Here is a 21,709-nt window from a genome sequence, read left to right on the forward strand (position 1 = left end):
GCCTCTCAATGTGTCTTGAACCAGCTGTTTGTTGAGTAGGGACAAGAATCCCATATGACCTGGCAGTCTGTCCGCCTTCTCTCTTTTGAAAGAGATAATCATGAGTTTTCCTAAGAAAACTAAAATTGTCCTTTTAAAAGCATGCCCTCAACTCAGAGAGTGCTGTTGAGCACAGTAACACATGCCTCCGAAGAACTACTGATGATGTGATTTCTAGTACACGAATGGGAGACATGCCTTCCTGCATTGTTCTGTTGCTTCAACAAACAAAGGGCTTCATCCTGAATGACCTTCACCAGGTTATTTTTATCCTCAGGTAAGTATTGGTTGTAGGGTTCTATTTTAATCCACAAAAATATCTGGTACACCCCTATGGTCGCCAGGTAGTTGGCTATCTTAATGTTAAGGGCCAAGGAGGTACAGATCTTTTGACCTATTGAGTCCAGCTTCTTTCCCCTCTTTGTCCACTGGAGCATAATGGGTGCTTTGTCTTTGGATTGCATCTCCTCTGCAATTAGTGATGATGAAGGCAGATGGATGAATAAAAAAAACGCAATCGTTCTCCTTGGTCTTATACAAGTCTTTTGCCTTTCTCAAAGTGGCTGGCATTGAAGATGGCTTCTCACATAAGAAATGCATAAGTTTCGATCATGAGAAGGCCACTGTAGAGGGATTCCCAGAGTAATGGCATTGCAAGATTTTGTCCTTGGGCTCTGAGGAAGATATCAATTTCCAAGGATTTAGCCATTCTGATCATTTGTTCAGCATATAGTTTAAAGTAGTTGTTTGGTGAGATCAGTTCCCTGTCTGACATTCTAATTGGGGGCAGCTCTAAAGACATGCTTGCACTATGGTAGGATCCAGTCAACTCAATCTCCAACTGATAGTTGGAAGGTGAGAGCAGACCGCAGTGGAATCCACGGGCCAAATCAAGTCAGTTGGACTCCCTTGCAGCCAGAGAAGATGAGGCTCTGTGAGAGATTTGGCAATAGATTTCAGCTCATTCAATTGTGTACAGAAGGGGCATGTAGTATGAGTACCAAGGTGGGTAGGAGAGAGCCCATGACTCTTGCTTGCAAGAATGTTTTTGACTCTGATGGTCAACCACATGGTACAACATCAGATTTGGATCATCCTCAAATAAAGAGAATGAGGGAAAGTGTGAGAGAGTGGATAGTGCCTTGGGCATTTCTACCATTTTGAGGCCATTGTTCAAGACCTCCAGATCTGGGGCAAGGCCCCAGTCCTGTGCTTTTTCAAGTGTTTGGACTTAGTCCTGGCTTTTGGGAGGGGGAGCCCTGAAGTACTATGGGTTGGGTGCCTGTCTTTGGGTTAACACTCTGTGTGTAGATCTTAGGGCAATCTAACTTGAGTTGGAGTGGATGAGGGGACTTGGGATGGTGGTTCTGACAGACCCTGCAATCTATTTTGGATTCAGCTCTGATCTGGCATCAGATCAACTGGCCCCAAAGGACCTGGGCATGATCCTAATGGGCCTGTGGATGTCAGATCCAGTAGGTCCAAGTGTTCTGCCAGGGGAGATGACTTTGCTGCTGGATAATGAAAATTCACAGAGATCTGCTTGCAAGCAGGTGGCTCTCTATCCTTAGGCTTTCTGGGAGAACACCTAGCAGTGTTTACAAGTCCCTGTGTTGTGCCATTCTCCTATGCATAGAAGACATAGGGAGTGACAGTCTGTCTTTGTCACTTTAGTACTGCACTTTTGAGCCCAATAGAAACCTCAAATAAGTGTAGCATACATATTTATTCACAAATAACTTGGTTTTCCCAAATCAAAGCAAGCTCAGGTGGTTGTGGCACATCTCTAGCTAATTAAAATGGAACAGAATCACTGCATTCCTTAGAAGAAAAGCAACACAGCTTGGCTTTTTTTTTTAAGTAACTGTGAGGTCCAACAGAACTACCTACATACACATAACCACGTGCACACACACATTGTGCTAAAAGCCTGTATCACTTTTAATCCAGCATATGGGCTGTTAATTCAGTAGGTGACTCAACTGTGTAAGACCTAACAGACAGCTAACCTTTCACACATCAGTTCTGCAATCTACTTTGGCAGACATTTTACTATGTGTCTACGACGTTCTCTCCTTCTCCTTCCCTCTTCTTAGTCCTTAAAGAGCAGAAATGTAAACAGAGGCACATTTAAAATTCAAAAGAAACTATTTTATTTATTTTAGAGGGGAAAGGTCAAGTGAAATCAGGGGTTGAAAATTTGTGAGGGAATTGAACAGAAATTTGAGGTAAAAACAGTGCATGCACAGACTTTAGTTCTTCTGTTCTTCCGTGTCTTAAATTCTTATGTTTAGAAGCTTTTGTTCTCATGTTTTCCGAAAACACTCTAGTCCACTTTCTTTTAGCATTCTTTCTCTTTTGGGTTTAAAAATGCTGGCACCCACTTTCTAGTACCCCAAACCCCTTCTCTTCAAACATCAATACTTTCCCTCAGTTTTTTTTTTTTTAAAACGAATCTAAAGTTCTCCAAAGGCACTTTTCAACCACATCCGACTAGGGATCTCTCCACTCTCCAGAGCTACCTCCCTGTTTGACTGGATAAGGAAGGTCTCCTTTCCATAAAAGATCTATCTCCTTTCTTTAGCCCGAATGAGAGTCTGCACGTTTCCCCAGTTCTCCTGTCGGTGTTAAACTGCTTTCAGTTAGGACTCTGTCTCACAACTGTTCACACTGTATTCCTCTCAACTAAGGCTGAAAACAGACCCTCCTTTTTCCAGCTCATGCTACCCAATCAGATGCCTTGGAGTAGCCTGTCACTCAAACCTCTCTGTCTGTGAGGGACTAATCCTTAACCGTCGTTCAGCTGTTTATACAGCACTTCTAGGCTTTTAAAAAGGGCAGTCTGTCACAGTGTCATAAAGGGGAAAATGCTTTACAAATATTTTATGCGTAGTGAAGTTATTTTAAAAGTAGCTTAGGAAAGTATAATACAAATAGACTTTTAATATCAGTGATCAGATGGAAACAGCAAAATTTCAACAGCATTGCTGAATCCCAATTTATTCAACAGAACTTAGAAATAGCTGTCATGATGGAGGAAAAGGTTAAAAACTTATGAATTGGCCAAAACTTTACATGTGACTGTAATAACTAAACAGTCATCCCTGTTGAATTCTTCTGCTGTAATCTCTGGTTAAGGTTGCTAGCTGGTTTTAACAAAGATGCTAGACATACTTGTTAATAATTTGTTGACCATACAGGGACTACGTGGCTTGGCAAGGCAGCCTGTCAAGCAAGAAAGAGAAAAAAGCAGTTCATAGAGTGCCACTGTTGCTATGTGCACTTCATACCATGTCATGGCAGGCAGGCAGATCCCTGCCAGACAGGGACAGTCTGGCAAAAGTCAAGGATGTCCCGCTATCTGCCTTATTCCCACCTAATTCAGATTTTAACCAACTTCATTGGGTTACAGTGATGACAAAATGGATTAGGGGAGAATGTTGTAAACCAATTTGGGTTCCTCATTAGGGAGAGAACTGGGGCATTAATTAAGTAAATAAATATTTATAATAACTATTTATACTATTAAGACTCATAAGCCAAAGCAACCCACTCTCTCCATTCCAACCTCGTTGCCTCTGGAGTCAGGGTCGTGGGGGCTTCACGAGAAAAGCTGATGATGATGTCAAAGAAGGAAGGAAGGCAAGGGGAGAAATGGCAAAAACTAGATCTCCAGGGTGAAAATGCCCCCAAAGTGATTTTGGGAACTACTGCACTGATTTTGGAACAGGGAAAACACCTCCACCCCACTGTCTGGTCAGCCAGGAATGTCACTACGGTTGGATTGACTGTTATAGGGTACAATGGGAACAGGAAATGCTTCATTTTGTCCACTCCTATCACTTTCTTGGACTGTCTCCCCTCTGTTATTTTTTGTAGCTGCCTCCCAATGAGAGTGAGAAAGGAAAAAGAGAGAAGCTGTCTATTATTTTCCCAGGTGGGAGCCAGATGAGGCAGCCGGCTTGGAGAGGGTGGGTAAGGTGCGGCAGGCAAAGCAGATTCCCAAGTGAGAAGGGAAAAGAAATAACACAACACAAATGAGCAAAAGTGTACTGCTCATCTTCCTGCCCAGGGGAGAGGCAAAAGCAGTCCTTTTAGGCACATGGACAAACAAAACCTCTACCTGTCCCTTTTAGGGAGTGGGACTCTATTGCTAGAGGAAGGGAACACTTCACACTCTGTTGCTAGAGGAGGGGAACACTCCATTTTTACCTCTCAGGTGGCAAACAGTGGAAATACTAGCATCAGCTAGAGTTTGCCTTCCTCCAGCCCACCTTCCATAGCCAACCTCGTGGATATTATTTATTCTCACTTCTCCTTGAGCCCCCGAATATGCCCCAAACAACAATTATTTTGTTCAGATATTGTGAAAGTTGTTTCCAAGCAGCAATCATGCACAAAAAGGCTTTTGCACCATTTTCACCAATGTGCATAACTGGATTCACACACACAGCAGTTATCTCTGTGTAGGAAAAATTTGATGTATGATGCAGTAGTCATGAACACAAATTAAAATCAATGCACTTGCATTTCTGAGACACTGTAATAAGAACATTTTAATCTACCAGTCCTTATGCACAGTTCAAATATGATTTAATGGTTGTTTTAAAAAACAATATGAAATAAGAATGTAAAGTACATAATGATTCTTTTAAAAGACAAAAAACCTTTCATAATTTTAAAATATAAAAGAAAAATGATTGTACTTTGCAATAGAAGATTTTTCTCCCAGTGCAGACACCTCAGATGTTTAATTAAGTTGGAAATCAACAACTTCTACTCAAGATGCTGACTACTGGCTTGTTAATTAGTTGCCTCTTTCATTGATTAGCAACTTAAGCAGTACTCAGTTATAAATGGCTGTCCTATTCCACAACCTAATTAATATGATATAGACTATTTAACAATAGGTGTCTCCAAGTTATTTATGATGCTAAATGTGTATATTTTATTGCTAATCAACAATGCTAGTGCACAATAAAAAATTCTAAAAGATCTAATTGAAACACCATGTTAATGATTTGTGAGTTTTGCTTTTACCCTAATTTATATCAAAACTTTTTCTAAAAGTTAGTATAATAATGAGCCAACACAGCACTATTTGACAAGACAGAATGCCAAATATTTGATGTACACATTAATAAGCTACATTGGGAGATGGTCACTATCCACTGGCATATTTCACTGCATTAACCCAACTAAATGAACTGGGAGCTAGACAGGGGCAGGTTGCTCAGTGATTGAGATGAACGACATAACAGCATGCACTCCACTAAAAGAAGAGATTATTTACTTTTTTACTTAGTATTTATTTTGTTTAGAAAAGGTTAAGAAGAGTTATTTCATGGGGTCACAAAAGCATAAGTGGAGCCCTTTTAGGAACTTATGGAGGAATGCTTTCATAAGCAGTGTAAAATTCATTTCATTTTTGGTCCTTCTGGCCTCATGCATGAGATCCTCCAGCCAAATCCAGCTTTCAGATGTGCCCAAAAGGAGCATCCTCCTCTAAGTGTATTAACTAGAAAATAAACGGTTCAGTGGCAGAACACATGCTTTGCACGGAAAAGGAATCAGGTTCAACTTCCTGCTGTGGAGTTCTTGCTAGCCACAGGAGACAAGGATCAAGCTACACTGTTCACATTCAGTGTAAGTAAGTGCCTCAGAGCCAAGCTACAAGTGACGCCTTACACAGGTTGGATACTTGTCAGCTTCCCTCAAGTTTTGATGGGAAATGTAGGCATCCTGGTTTTACAGCTTGGCTTTCCATTACAGCTGCAAGACCAGGATGCCTACATTTCCCATCAAAACTTGAGGGAAGCTGACAAGTGTCCAACCTGTGTCAGGCGTTACTTGTAGCTTGGCTCTCAGTAAGCCACACTAATTGCAACAAAACCCACTCTGGTATAAGATTGGTTAAGGTTACTCCCTAAGACAATTCAAAAATGGAAGACTAATCAAATATCATTAGTTTATACCCCGGACCTGTTTTCTAAAATACTCATATGTAAATTAATATTTATTTACAAAATGTATATGCCATAACTTCAGAGGCCTTCTCCAGGAGGCTTACAAGTAACATAATAAGTTAACAAGCCGTTCTACCAAGCCAACAGGTAATGTGGACTAGAAGGCATAAAAAGCATTTATTTTAAACTGTTTTATACCTTGCCCTAAATAAATACATTAATATACATTTAAAATACAAGAAATGCATTAAAATTCATAACTTTAAATCAGCCAACAATCTCATTCTCTATCATTAAAAAAAAAATCTCTCTAAGGAGTTGAGAGCAAGTGAGTTCTAACTGCTTCTCTGACCTAGTTTGAAAGAAAGGTGCAATGACACACACACAAAAAATGATTTCATTTGGCAACATGAGAGAATCACCAAAACCCTTGTACAAACCAAAAAACACAAACCTGAACTCACTAGCTATATCTGAACTGGACCAGATCTCAGGAACAGTCCACTAAGTGCAAACTGGTAACCAATTCAGGGGTTGTAAGATTGATTAAATATAACTGATAAGCAAGCAGAACATGCATTTTGCTCTACCTAAAGCTTCCAAATTATCTCCAATGCAGGCCTCACGCAGAACACAACATAGAAGTCAAACATGGAAATTACTGAAGCTTGAATCAATCATGGTGAGATCAGACACATTCAGAAAGGAAGAAAGCTTATATCTAAGACAGGATGAAAGAAGATAATTTGGCCACTACAACCAGCCGTTTTTAAGAAGTAGGCCTGGGTATAAGAGTATACTAGGCTTTTCACCTGATCTGACATACCAATAGATATAGGTTTGGATTCAGACTTCTGCTTCTGCACAGGAAGTGTGATTCCCCCCATTCCCATGGAATCCCAAAAACGGCCCCTGAAATCCTTTTTCTGGGCATCCTTGTGCCCACATAACAGCTCCTTCAAAATTTAACAGTAACACTTTTTATTTTCATCCTGAGGTAAAAGCTGTGGGGTTAATGACTGGTAGACTAGGGGGTCCTTAGTCTAATTTAACAAGGTTGTTCTCATGTTGTTATGTTCTTAATTCGCTTTACCATCTTCAGGGTTACATATATATCCATTCTTTCAAATGTTTTATTTCCTTGATCCTTTAATCAGCTTTAATGTTCATTCAACTATCACCTTACAGTGGAATAGTTTCCATGAGGGAGCTAGTTTTTGTGTTGTCTTTTTATTGACTATCAGTCTATCCTGTACAGAAATATTTTATGTACTATCACTTGCAATAAATATAAAAAGCATATAGAAAAACAATATTTTTTAAGTATTCTAGCTGCCTGATTGTTTATTGATCTTTGGACTTCAATATTGTGCCTTCTTTTCAGATTATCTAGTTTATTTTGAAAAAAATAAATGTAAACTTCAAAATTAAATTCTAAACATAAAGCACAAACATATTCAAGAATGTCTGACATTTTGAGGGAAATGGTGTCAAAGTAGATTTTTTTTCTTGCTGTAAGCCTTTTGCTGAGACATAATCTAAATATTTGAGTAATATATTTCAGTGTAATTAAACTTGTGTTAAGTAGGTAAAAAATAATTTTGGGGGACTAAAATTCCTTCCGTAAATGCTCCACCTGATAGTTGGGAGACTTTTGCCAAAATTATCAATCACTTTCATTAGGGGAGAGCAAGTACTCCTCCATACTCAAGAGAAGAAACTATACTTTGTTTAACAAACCATCATTAGAAAAGGACTGCATGGCTAAATTTAGCACCATATTTAATTTTATTGGGGAGGGGGGCGGTGACAACTAAACATATAGTGACTGAGCGAGATCAGGTATTCCTGAATCTTGTTTCAAAAGTTTCTTTTAAATCTTGTTTTAGGACTATACATGGGAAGAAACTGTTGGTAACCCTAGTGGATATACTACAACTACAGATTGACAAGGAAATGTTTCTGTGTTGATTCTCCTGAATATGTCAGCAGTCTTTGAGATTCTATTACAACTAGGGTTGTCAGATCCCTTGAGTCCCCCAGAAGGGGACTTGGATCCTGGCACTTACCCTCCATGCTCTCAGCATTCCTTTCTCGCACGTACCCAGCGTGCATGATGATGACACTTCTGGGAAGTGACGGCTTCATGCGGGTCAAAGGGCAGCCCGGTGTGCGCTCCTGTACTTGCCACAGGACTGAATCCTCCCCCGTGGGCCTGATTCAGCCTTAAACAGGCCTGTTGCGGGGCATGGGAGCACACCACGGTGGGCGCAGGGGCACGCCGCATCACCCGGGGGAGCACTGTGCCGCTCGGGGGCACCCTGGGGGCACACTTCCCCACTGGCCAGGTAAGTAGGTTTGGGAGGAGGAGGTGGGAACAGGGGATCTCCCGCCCTGGATGGGGGATTGGCAGCCCTAATTGCAACTGTTTGGTGTATTTGGTAGGTATTTCCAGGGTAGTTCTGTCATTCCGGTTCTTCCTTTTGGGAAAGATACAGAAGTTATTATTGGGGATGAAAAATCTTTTCTAGAATCTACTTCATGAAGTATCACAGGAATCTTATATACTAATAACCAAGTGGCCCTGATCTTGGATACTTAAATCTGGAGATTGGAGCCATGAATGGGCAAGACAGACTTTCCTACATATCTGAAAAATTACTCAGGTTTGCAAAAAATCTGATTTTTTAAAAAATGGTAATTAAAATAAAAAACTAAAAAAGATAAAAGGAGTGAATGTAGCTTTTACCAGATGCACTCAGTGGATGTTGCTAGGCAATCATAACTGTTTAGTCAGTATTCCAGGCTTAGTTTCTGTCAGTAAAAGGCAGTGGGAGGGGGCAAGGACCTCCCCAGGGGTGTTTCAGTCTTTGAGGGAGGATTCAAAAAGACCAGAACAAGCAGCACCCACCAGGCAACTTGATACCACACGCCTTGTATGACTAACCCAGGCCTGGCTGCTTATTCCTGTTCAACAGCAGCCCTCCACAAAAAAACAGCGTAGTGTAGTTTTGGCCTTTGAGGGAGGACTTCTTGGATCCAGGCCCAGAAGCAACCACACAATGGCTTGCTACCACAAGACTTGATACCACAAAACTTGCATAGCTCAACTTCATCTGGCTGCTTGCTACAGTTCAAGAGCACCCCCCCCCCCAACACACACACACACACTGCATTGGATCCTCTTTGGGTCCCTTTTGTGGAAAAAAACAGCATATAAAGGAAGTAAATTAATAAGCATAGATGAACATAGGAGCAAATAAAAAGTAAGTTGATAAGTGGGTCTGAAGGAGAGAAAGACAGGGAAAGGTGAGTATATGGAGGCTGCCAGGAGGAGGGAAAGAGGAAATACTGTAAGGAAGGGGATTCAGGGAAAAGTGAAGTCCCCACACACACAAACAAGTTCTTGCAGGTTCCCCACTATGCAACTGGGCACAGCTCAGCTGGCACCACACAACTGACCTAGAAGGGGAGAGGCTGCCAGGAGGAAGTGGAGGAGGAGGAGGACAGGAGAAGGCAAGGACGAAGACAAAAGTGGGTGAAAAAGAGACTAGGAAAAGGGGGAGAGGTTATGGGGGGTAGGGGTAGGGATTTGAAAAAGAGCATGGTGGGGCAGGGGGAAATGAGATGCCTCCCACAAGTCCTTGCGGGTCCCCACTTGTCTGTACTATTTCTAGTATTCAATGTTTATATAAAGCTGCTGCTGAGTGATCATGTGTAGCTATGGAGTTGAGTGTCATCAATAAAACTAATGAAGCAAGTCAATAATATTTCAGTAAGACTCACAGAAAACCTTATTTTTCTTGCCTTATCTAAAACAGCAGGCCAGTTAGGCTTGATATAACAAGAAGATTCTTCCTTGTTTCTAGATAAGTCATTTAACTAATCAAATGACCTAATTCCTACAAATTACAGTATTTGCAACAAACCTTTTGGTTCAGTGCTGAAGCTTAGCCACAGTGACTTCCTATTAACATCTTATCTTATTTTGCAACATGAAAGAAATTAAAGTTAGGTCACACACTCCAACTTCACTGCAGTACAAAATATTGAGCTCGTTTTTATATTCCAACTCTAGTTTTAAATGTGTCAAATAGTAGGATTAAAATTGGTTCCTTGAAAATTGAAAGACACTGTGATTAGAATCTTAAAAAGCATTTTGAGATGCTTTAATTTTTATACTTCATCTTCACAAGAACAGATTTTAATAAGTAATGAGATGTTTCAAATCCCTATTCTTCATATAACTCTACAGTGCAAACTGCAGGGTTTTTTTTGCATTATCATTTGTGCAAATAACTACCTATGGACAAGAACCTACAGACAATGTAAGGCACAAAACTGTACAACTTTAAAAAGCCAGGGCAGATGCACAATTCTAAAAAGAGGGCCATAATATTGGTAGGAATTAAACCTTTTTAAAAGTTATTTGTCTATGGCTAATGAAGTCCTGAAACACAACTTTTTTCTTTGACTACTTACTACATTATGTGATGTACCCTGAGCTGGGTATAATGTCATACAGCCACCTTCCAAGCCAGCCATTTTCTCCAGGGGAAATGATTTCAAGTTGGCTGGAGATCAGTTGTAGTTCCGGGAAAGCTCCAACCACCAACCCTAGTTCTGCGTGAAATCTTTGTCATTGAAAGTATGTACCTCTCTAAATAGGTATGTACAATATCTGTTTCTGATGGCAGATACTCCCAGAGAAGTGTAAAGATGCGACTTCCGGGAAGTAACATCACCATGATAGCCATAGAAGTGCTCCTGTGCTTTGCGTTGCACTAATTCTGGCCCTGAAGTGACATCATTGTGCCCCACACTCACCAGGAGGAAGTGCACTGTCCATGTTCAAGGACGATTGCTGGTGGTGGGTGATTTTCAGGCAATCCAAAACCTCCTGCCTGTCTCCAGTGACCAGTGGGCAAGCAAGCGAACCACCAAGAGATTGTCCACCACCAGTGGGCACCTGAGATTCTTATCTGCTGCCTTTGATGCTGGTGGCAGGAAGTAGCTTCTAGAAGGGCCAATACCAGCATGCTAATACTGGGGTTGGCTCCCTGGTTTTGTCTCCCAGTCTCAAATTTTCAGGACCCCCCCCCCCCAATCCAGTAACAACTATTCTAAAAAAACACACAAAAACAGGATAATGGAAACAGTGCCTTACCTGAAATCCCAATCTGAAATTATTTTGAAAATTTGTGAAGTGCACCTAGTTGTCACCCTTATCCTTCAGACCAGTTCCCTGTTCTGTAACTTTTTATGGAACTATACAACTCAGGGATTTGGTGGGGGATCCTGAATCAGTTTCAAATAGGAAAACATTACTGACAGTCTCTTATTATAGGAGTCCACTTTCCTAGCTGATTGTTCATGATTAATGTCTTATGGCATTTGCTGAGTTTAAAGGAGGCTAAAGCCCCAAGCCAGTCCCTTCACCTCATCTTCAACCCACCTGCCAGAGTTCTTCACCATTACTCTTCTCCCTTCAGTGCCTGAGCTTAAATCTCTCAATTTAGCAACTCACCCTGAACAATTTCCCATCTCACCTCCCTGAACTGAAACCAATCACAGACTATACATTACACTTGCTGCTGTCATATTTCTCACCACATGTGTGATGACTTCCCTCCCTCTTGCCTTGTCTTATAACCTCTTTATGACAGGACTTTGTTATGTTGTTTCCATGGTTCCTAACAGAGTGCAATACCACTTACTGAATGCCAAAAATAATGAATTGGATTGGTTTAGATTTGTATTTTCCTCATCGCTGACTAATTTGTACAAAGTTTGCTGTCAGTGTTCAAGCATGCCAGAAGACTAAATCTACTGACCTAGGAGTTGGTCTTTGTAATTCAGTTACAAGAAAGGATCTCTTGCCTATATTCAGAGACATAACATAGAGAGACAGCACAGTTCAGAGGTTAGAATGCAAGACAAGGATCTGGGGGAGACAAGTTCAAATCTCCACTTTGCCATGGAAGCTTGCTGGGGGACCTTGGGCAAGCCTTGGGCAATACCCTCATAACACATCTCACAGGGTTGTTGTGAGGACAAAATGGAGAATGGGAAAATGTTGTAAACCACACTGAGTCTCCATTTGGAAGAAAGAAGCAATATAAATGTACGTCAGTAAATTGCAGAGGCCTCTGGAACAGCCTTCAGTTTCCCAATGGAAAGGGTGCTTGAGGCCGGAAGCAGGAGAGTAGACTTTTCCACTTTTGGTCCTATTAACACTGGTGGACCGGAAAAAAGTTGTGCCCTGATTCCTTCTTTCAGAAAATGAAAGGCAGCCTTAGAGGTCCCTGCAACATCGCAAGGGTCTCTGGAGCATTATATCATTTTCTGGTGGGTGGTGAGCAGTGCTGGAGGTAGTTGGAGCAGCCATCATGTCACATTCCTGTAGCCCCTTAGCCACTGGTAGAGCTAACAGAAATGTGGATATTGCATTCTACTCCATCTTCTCAAGGCACAATGGAAGGAGATGAATAGAGAGTTAACAGGGGAATGGGGAGGAAGAGAACACTGAAATGTAAGGGCAAGAAAAGGAAGGGAGCAAAGATGGTTGCCCATGGACTCCATGCTTCAGCTATCATTATGTTACCAAAACGATCAGGAATTACAGGATGTTAATTGAAGAGCTACCGGTAGTCCTTTCAGGGTTTCTGTGTTTCTAGTGCACACAGCATTTATCTATGTGAAATCCACCCATTCTCTGTGGTGACTTCCTACCTTATGGAACAACATGCCTGCGAAAATCAGGAAGGCTCTCACACTTCTAGTGATGTTCAGGAGGGAATTTTTAAAATGGGATTAGAACAGCCACAAAATTGAAAAGTCTAAGAGGACATATTTATAATGAATAGGACTGTAATCTACTACAATGATTATTCTAAGTATCATCCTGTTTTTACAGCATTATTTTCTACGATGGTTGTTGTGGGTTTTCCGGGCTGTATTGCCGTGGTCTTGGCATTGTAGTTCCTGACGTTTCACCAGCAGCTGTGGCTGGCATCTTCAGAGGTGTAGCACCAAAAGACAGAGATCTCTCAGTGTCACAGTGTGGAAAAGATGTTGGCAGGTCATTTATATCTACTCAGGAGGGGTGGGGTTGAGCTGAGTCATCCTGTAAGTTTCCCAGGGTGTGGAATGCTAATGGCGGGAGGCTTCACTGTATCCTGAGGAGGTTCTTTTGCATATGGATTGGTGCTTGATGTGCTAATCTTCTCTGCAGGACTATTGTCGGGTATAGAGTGTTTTGTTAGCCTGGTGTTTTTCAGAACTGGAAACCATGCTCTGTTCATTCTTAAGGTTTCTTCTTTCCTGTTGAAGTTTTGCTTATGCTTGTGAATTTCAATGGCTTCCCTGTGCAGTCTGACAAAGTAGTTGGAAGTGTTGTCCAGTATTTTGGTGTCCTGGAATAAGATACTGTGCCCTGTTTGAGTTAGGCTATGTTCAGCCACTGCTGATTTTTCAGGTTGTCCAAGTCTGCAGTGTCTTTTATGTTCTTTTATTCTGCACAGGGAAGCCATTGAAATTCACAAGCATAAGCAAAACTTCAACAGGAAAGAAGAAACCTTAAGAATGAACAGAGCATGGTTTCAGTTCCGAAAAACACCAGGCTAACAAAACACTCTATACCCGACAATAGCCCTGCAGAGAAGATTAGCACATCAAGCACCAATCCATATGCAAAAGAACCTCCTCAGGATACAGTGAAGCCTCCCGCCATTAGCATTCCATACCCTGGGAAACTCTTACAGGATGACTCAGCTCAATCCCACCCCTCCTGAGTAGATATAAATGACCTGCCAACATCTTTTCCACACTGTGACACTGAGAGATCTCTGTCTTTTGGTGCTACGCCTCTGAAGATGCCAGCCACAGCTGCTGGCGAAACGTCAGGAACTACAATGCCAAGACCACGGCAATACAGCCGGGAAAACCCACAACAACCATCGTTCTCCGGCCGTGAAAGCCTTCGACAATACATTATTTTCTACCTTTGTAATTCCACTTCCTACACTGTTTATAGTATATCATGTCTTTGGCACTTTATTGTTCACACAGTCTTCTAATTCTGTAATCCTAGCTCTCTTACGCTGTTCACTGCATGTTGTATGAACACGCAGTTTTTATTCTATAGTTTTTCTTGACTTTCAGTGAGAAAGGTGAACTATAAATAAATAAATATGTACCAGAGGAATCTGTTCTGCTTCCCCCCCCCTCATGATTACTTACTGCAGGTTGAAAAAGTGTTAGGCAAAGGGTGTGATACATTGACAGAGATTTATGACTCTCTTTTAATTAGTTTCAACTTTAAATCAACTCCTTTAGCTTATAATCAGAAGCTAAAAATCAGTAAGCAGTTCTTGTCATAAGTTTGTGGTTATAAAATTATCAAAGCTAGAATCAATCAGAATTAACTGAAATGGAAAAAAACAAAAATGATGGCTGTCCATTTCTGATTGTCATATCACTGAACATTGAATCGTGTAATGGACTTTATCATATATATTTACTATTCCTAAAACCATCTGATTCAGCTAATAAAACTATTGTTGGTTAAGGAAAATTAATTTTGAATTCAAGAGTGACAAAACTTTTTTTTAGCTGAGTAATGCAGTGAAATATATGATCTGCAGAGGAGCATTGAGGGGGTAAATAAAAGTTCCACAATATGCTGCAGAAGTTAACATCTGCACCTCTTAATATAATAATAAATAATAATAACATTTTATTTATATACCACCCTTCAGGACAACTTAATGCCCCACTCAGAGCGGTTTACAAAGCATGCCATTATTATCCCCACAACAAAACACCCTGTGAGGTGGGTGGGGCTGAGAGAGCTCTGCAGAGCTGTGACTGACCCAAGGTCACCCGGCTGGCTTCAAGTGGAGGAGTGGGGAATCAAATCCGGTTCTCTAGATTAGAGTCCCGTGCTCTTAACTACTACACCAAACTGGTGTAGAAAAGAAAAAGAAAAAGCCTGTGTGACAAAGGCAATATTCACAAGCATATGGGATGAGGGGAAAACCCCATCCAATGCTACAAGAAATTGCTGAGAGGGAGAAAGTGTGTGACACTGAGATTCTCACTTGCACATGATTGCTTGCTATGACTGTTTCCCCCCCCCCCATAATTTTATTACAGCACAGCATTAACTCCCACTTCCCCTTTTACCACTCACTCTATTTTTCATTTACTGTTATTTATTTATTTATTCCATTTTAAAGATTCAATTAGGTTTACAGTTAGCGGTAAAAAAAAATCACACAGTCTTCAAGGGTATTTGCTTACATGATCAGACAGAACATTTTAGCATCTTCTCTGGGAACTAATTTAGGCTCCACTCAATTCACCAAGAAATATATTTATTTTGTTTGTTACAATTTTACACCATGCACACATGATGTTCAAAACAGCTTTTTTTAAAAAAAATGATACATTTTTTAAATAACAAAAAGCATTAATTGTAACAGGCAACAAAATGACTTAATAACAGCAATATCATCTGTTTCAGCAGTATTTTTGAATCACAGATGGGCCCACTGATACTTCCATATTGCAAAACTATTTCTTCCCTGTTCCCAGGCTAGTCCACTTACAGACCAACAGTTCTTCCTTCCTATCTAGATGAAGTTTCAGTTTATCTACAACTGGACCATAATGTTTCCTGCATACTTCAGGATTTCGACTGACCTTGAGGGACCAAAGGTACCAGTTGGTACAGAATGCCACAGCCCAGTTACTATCAAGAGTTAGGAAGAGCATGCATATTACAACCATTCTGCAGTCCTTGGCAGCTGATCAGTTACTGAATTCAGTTCAAGGTACTGGGTATCTCAAACAAAGCCCTTCATGGTCTTTGACTCTCATGCCACCTTGCAAATGGGCAAGCTCAAAAAACGACCATGCGTTGTCTCTTGTGGAATGGCTTTCCTGAGAAGACCAGGAAGACTATCACATATCTGTCATTCTTCAAACTATGTAAAATACAGTTGATCCAGAGAAGCCATTTTTATAAAGGTAATAGACCATATTATAATGGAACAGTTCAGACAGGCACTTTTACAAGGGGAATGGGACTATGGACCTATACCACTACGTATAATATGCATTATCTGTTTGCTGTATGCATTATCCTGCTCTCACTGCATTGTTTTCTGCTTACATAATACCACTCTTAGAGAGGCTTAGTGGCTGCAAAACGATCTTACCGTGAACTTTACGGCTGAGTGGGGATTTTAAACCAAGACTCTTCTGTCTTACCTAGTACAAGACTCTCTTCACACTTGCCTTCAAGATGCCATGCTTCTCAGCAGACCATTGATAGAGGAACTGCAACTCCTTCGTTTAGTTTTAGAGGCTCTATAAGGCTGTTAATGAATGCTGTGTTTAAGGTTTAGCTATGTACCATGCTGGTGCCTAACAATTTGCTCTGACACAAATGTCCAGGCAGTTTAACCCTAAGGTGCTTGCTTTGGAGGATGTGAACAGAAAATTGCAAAGCTGCTCCAAGTAGAGAGAACGCCATACAATTAGAATCACATGTCTTTGACTACTTTATACTATGTAGATCACTTACAACTCAAGGCCCTGATGCTTTTGTGCTGAAGAAACAAGCTTCTCTTTAATGTGAACTATGAGATTCCTCCTTTATTTACAAGTCTACAAATTAGTGGCTGGCTGCTGACATTTGTAAACCTAGATGCCTAAAGCTAGAAACCTAAAATACATGTTCTTTCTCATACACATTGATTCTATTTAAAGATGCCGAACACTGAAAATTCTGTTTTCAACTTCTTGTGAGCTGACACAAGAATAAAACAGCTCCAAACCAGAAAGCAAGAGGAAGACGAATCAGGAAAAGATAATAGGCTTATATACTGCTCTTCTAGACAGATTAATTCCCCGCTCTGAGCGGTGAACAAGTCAGTGTTATTATTATCCCCACAATGCAGCTGGGGTTTCCCCAAAGCCACCGAGCTCATGGCAATAGTGGGATTCATACCAGCAGAGTGCTGATGCACAGCCGAACCACTTAACCACTATGCTACATTCCTAGAGGGGCTGGAAACAGGGCTGGTGCCAGAGTTTCTGGCGCCTGAGGCTGGGGGCAGCTTCAGGGCTGTTGCCACCCACACACGCGCACACGTACCCAGACTGTGTGATGACGTCACTGTGTGTGACATCATCACGCAGCATGCCGCTGCAAGCAGGCCCCATTGGCATGGCAGGCAGCTTGGAGAGTGTGTGGGTGGTCTCCCAGCCCTCCCGCTCAGTTGCTCTGTGCCACTCAGGCCACCTGCCGTGCCTGGCCTGGAGCTGGTGTAGGTGGCAGCGGCGGCAGCATGGGACAACTGAGCGGGAGGGCTGGGAGGCTGCCCACTCAGACTGCCCTGCACCAGCCACCGACATCACATGCTCCCGGCTGGGCGCAGCAGCTGCAAGCCAGGCACAGCAGGAAGCTGGGGTGGCACATGGGCAGCTTCCCAGCCCTCCCGCTCAGCTGCCAGCGCTGCCACCGCCAGCTCTGCGGTGCACCACCCCCCGCCCCCAGCACCCCCTCCAGCGCCTCAGCGCTCGAGGCGGCTGCCAGACGCGCTGGCCTGGCGGGAAATGCCAATTACCAAATCTTAATTGAGTTCTACCTGCCTTTTATCGCCTTAGCAAAAGTTGTCACCTTTTTTTGATTGAGTTGGATTCGCCAAAATTTTCCACTGATGTAAGTGGGAATGGCTGCCATTTGCCACCCATCCACAACAGACTCCAACTTCCGCTCATGGTTTTCCTGTCTTTCCCCCAGGAAAAGTGCATTCAAGTGCTGCAACATCAATAGAAGCCACCGTAAAACTATGCCTTTGTTTGCAATGAAACAAGGATTTTTTTAGGATTTAAAGAAGGGTTTTTTTGCTTCTACAGTGTAGAAGAGTATAACTGCATTTCTGCAACAAAAAATAAAATGGGGGGGAAAAGAATTCAGCACAAAAAGGACTAGTTTTGAAGCTCTCTCTCTCTCTCTCTCTCTCTCTCTCTCATTTCTATTTTCTAACATACAGATATGCCTTTCCGTGATTTCCTGAATCTCAAGGCTGATGCGAAAACTTACAGGACTTTAATAGAGAAAAAAAATCTCAAATGCTTTCATTCTATGTGAATACAAAGGAAAAAATTGAGGGAGGGGGAACCCAAATGCATTGAAACGTAAATTTCTGTTGGACTACTCATTGGATTCCCGAAAGATTAGTGTTTGGTCTGAATAGCAATCATATGGGGAAGACTAAGATTTGGTTCTGATATCCTTCCCAGTAACATTTGGTAATTAGCCTTATTTTATAGGGCACCCATTTCTAGGTACAGGTAGTCCTCTGAGCAAGCACAGAGTCATTACTGACCCATGGGGGGACATTGCATCACAACATTTTCTTGGCAGACTTTTTCTTACAGGGTGGTTTGCCATTGCCTTCCCCAGTTATCTACACTTTACCCCCAGGAAACTTGGTACTCATTTTACCAACCTCAGTAGGATGGAAGGCTGAGTCAACCTGGATCCGGCTACTTGAATCCGGCTTCCACCGGGATCAAACTCAGGTTGTGAGCAGAGCTTGGGCTTCAGTACTGCAGCTTACCACCCTACGCAGCGAGACTCTTACTTTTACCTTTACCCACTTCTATCCATCCAAATGGTCACACATAGTTTCCTTATCCTTCCTACTACATGAAGAATATGATATTCTAAAATGGAGAGCCACTTCTGCCAGGTAACAAGCATTAAAAACCATTTTACCTCCCTAATCATTCACTAGTTGCCAAGTCAGCCCAAACCCAAATTATAAGACAATTCATGAAACATAAGACTATCTGTAACAACAACTTTGATAGTTGTATGTATAGAATAACATTAAGATACTGAGAAATAAACTTTGTATTATCAAGGGGGAAAAAAACAACACTGAAACTTTTAAATGGTGTAGTTACTTGTGTCGGGTTCACCGAGTCAAATGGTTTTGACTCAAGTCATGTGAGCTGACCAACTTGCTAACTGATCTTTGGCAGATTTTGTACTGAAAACCAGCTTCTTAACATATCTCAACAAAATAAATTTGCAGTGTAGCATCTTTGCATATCATTTAACTTCACAAAGAACTGAAGCTGTGTTGTATTGCGCTTTATTTTGGTTTAACAAGCTCTTGAAATTTAGTAAACCTGGACTGTTCTAAACTGCTACGTTTCTGGGTACATCATGTATCAAAGTGCACAGAAAAATCATTCAGTATCTCCAATATGTAACTTCGTAAGCAAGATTTTATGCCCCTTTATATAGGAAAATTATATATTCAAGCAATGGAAATGTGACCCAGTTAACAAAAAGTAGCATTGATATGGTTAGAATGTCTCAATCATATTACTCGAATAATTTGTTTTGTATCCAATTTGTAGCAGTGCCACTTTCTGCAGAAACATGTCAAACATGCCACTGATGTTCTTAGTACAGAAAAGGAGAACACTGACTCTTGTCAACAAGCCACTTACTTAAAAAAAAAATGGGGAGAAACAGATCTCAGAAATATCTTGAACCTAGCTATGAAAGGCACTAATACCGAAAAAAACAAGTTAAAAACATGAGTATAGTTCATTCAGCCATTGAAGTTAAATGCAGGCCAAGAAAAGTTTTATTTGCTGCTGTACCATGTGCATATGAAACTCTGTGCCATTTTGAATTAATGTATAGCATTACATTGGCATTTTAAGATCAGAAATACAGAAAGAAAAAAAAGTTTTTTTAAAAAATGGCACTTTACCTGCAAGGCACAACATGAATGACTGCAGCACGAGTAGTTCCCATAGCAACCTCATTTTCAGTTTCCGAGGTCAAAGAAGGCCCAAGTCCAATATGTAGTGATTGGAATGCTGTTCCTTTTAAGTTTTATACAATCCTTAATCTGCAGGGATACAAAAAATATTACAATGAGATTTAGGATTATAGCTCCTTATGTACTTTGAGATTCTTTCCATGTGATCTGGAAGAATTTTACTCCTGAAGGAAAAGAGAGAAGCCATTACTTTAAGTCATTCAGAGAGGGAGGAAACCGTAACTCTTTTGAAATTGTACTTTTTTAAAAGTCTGGGTGTGAGAAAAAGACCTTTATATGTAAAATAAATTTTTTTAAAGCTATTTCTTATAATGAGAAGGCTGAAAAGGTCTCCTGATGGTCTTAGATCTGCTTGCTTATCTTTCTACGGCCTGGTGTGTTTTCATCCCACTGAACCAGTAAATGATTTCTTATTTAATCATGTTTAAAAAATCTTTCGAAGATTAAACTCCACTAAGTGCTATCATCTTGCTTAAAATAAAACAAAATACCTTGGACAGCTTTGAACTTGTTCTTACTGCAGCAAATGAAATGGTATCAAGAACAGCATACAGGTCCCAGCGGAGATGAAAAATGTCTTTCCATATACAAAACCAGGGTTATTTAAGATAACCAGGGTTATTTGAGATAATTTAAATAGATCATAACAACAATGATATAGGAAAAATGTTTTTTTATAAAAATATACTGATATTCTGAACTCATACCAGGCATTTTAGACTAAAGATAAATAAACCCATGTAATCATATGTTTTCATCATTTATTCATCTCTCTGATGTCTCGGAGTTAAGGAGCCTTCATGTTTACAAGACAAACTGCATGCCTAATAGAAAGTGAAGTGGTATCATTAGAGATCCTTGCCTGCTTTTGTAAGTTTAAATTGCTTGAATTCTAATAAAGTCAGGTTCAATGTGCTGAGAAGAGTAAGAATTCTTATCTTCTCATCTGCCGATGCAATGGAAGGGCAAGAAGACTAATGGAATATATTCCAATATTCTGACATACAAGGTGATTAGGCTGACTGTAGATAAGCAGGAAAATGCTGATTAGTAGAACATAATAACAAAGTAAGTGAATGATTACATTTGTTATAAGGGGCACGCTACAGATTCTGTTAAATTATATACAACATTAATCGGTTTCTCTCTAACAACATCCAAAAGAATCACTGCATATAATAGTACACTGGATGTCCCAAGCAGTAAAACTGGGCCACCCACAAACAAGACTTTTCAGATACTCAGAAAAATGATTTTTAAATACCCTTCCCCACCCCCCAAACTTGGAAATATTCATCCAATTCAATCTGGATTCAGGCATTGGTTTGGGATGAAAATTGCTTTGGTTGCCCTAACAGTTGATCTTCACTGGGAGAATGATAGGCACTTAAGTCTTTTGGATTTCTTTGTGATTTTCAGTGGTCAACCATGGTATCCTTCTGGAAAGCTTGGCTGGGTTGAAAATAGATGATCCCAAAAGGTGGCCCCTGGGGGATAGCAACTAATACGCTTGGAATTTATGTTCTGGGGTTCTGAAAGGGTCCATTTTGTCCCATATGCTGTTTAACATTCTTATTTACTATGAGAACCTTCTTGAACAATTCTCTGGAAAGGCAGCATATACATTTTCTAAAAACACATTTAAAAAGGTTTTATGAGGACTAAAATTGCTCCAAAATCAGCAAGAACTTTGACAGCAACTGAGTCGAATCAAGTCAGGAGAAAAATTAGCAAGCTCAAGCCCCTGCAAGAATCTTGGAGGGGAGAAACTAAGAAGAGAAGTGGGATTCCCAAACTGAGTCTTCACGGGCTCCTGGTTTGTAC

General features: G+C 40.8%; 1 protein-coding gene across 1 annotated transcript in view; it reads right to left on the bottom strand.

Moving 5' to 3' along the window:
* Nucleotides 1–19,899, bottom strand: part of LOC129328520 (contactin-4) — a 418,707-nt gene extending 398,808 nt beyond the window's left edge. Inside the window, exon 1 of the mRNA XM_054977634.1 lies at nt 19,814–19,899. Coding sequence (XP_054833609.1) covers nt 19,814–19,868 — 55 coding nt within the window. The 5' untranslated portion in view covers nt 19,869–19,899. The remainder of the gene's footprint in view (nt 1–19,813) is intronic.
* Between the last annotated feature and the right edge of the window lie 1,810 nt (nt 19,900–21,709).

This window comes from Eublepharis macularius, chromosome 4 (genome assembly GCF_028583425.1).
Source record: "Eublepharis macularius isolate TG4126 chromosome 4, MPM_Emac_v1.0, whole genome shotgun sequence".
Lineage (NCBI taxonomy): Eukaryota > Metazoa > Chordata > Lepidosauria > Squamata > Eublepharidae > Eublepharis > Eublepharis macularius.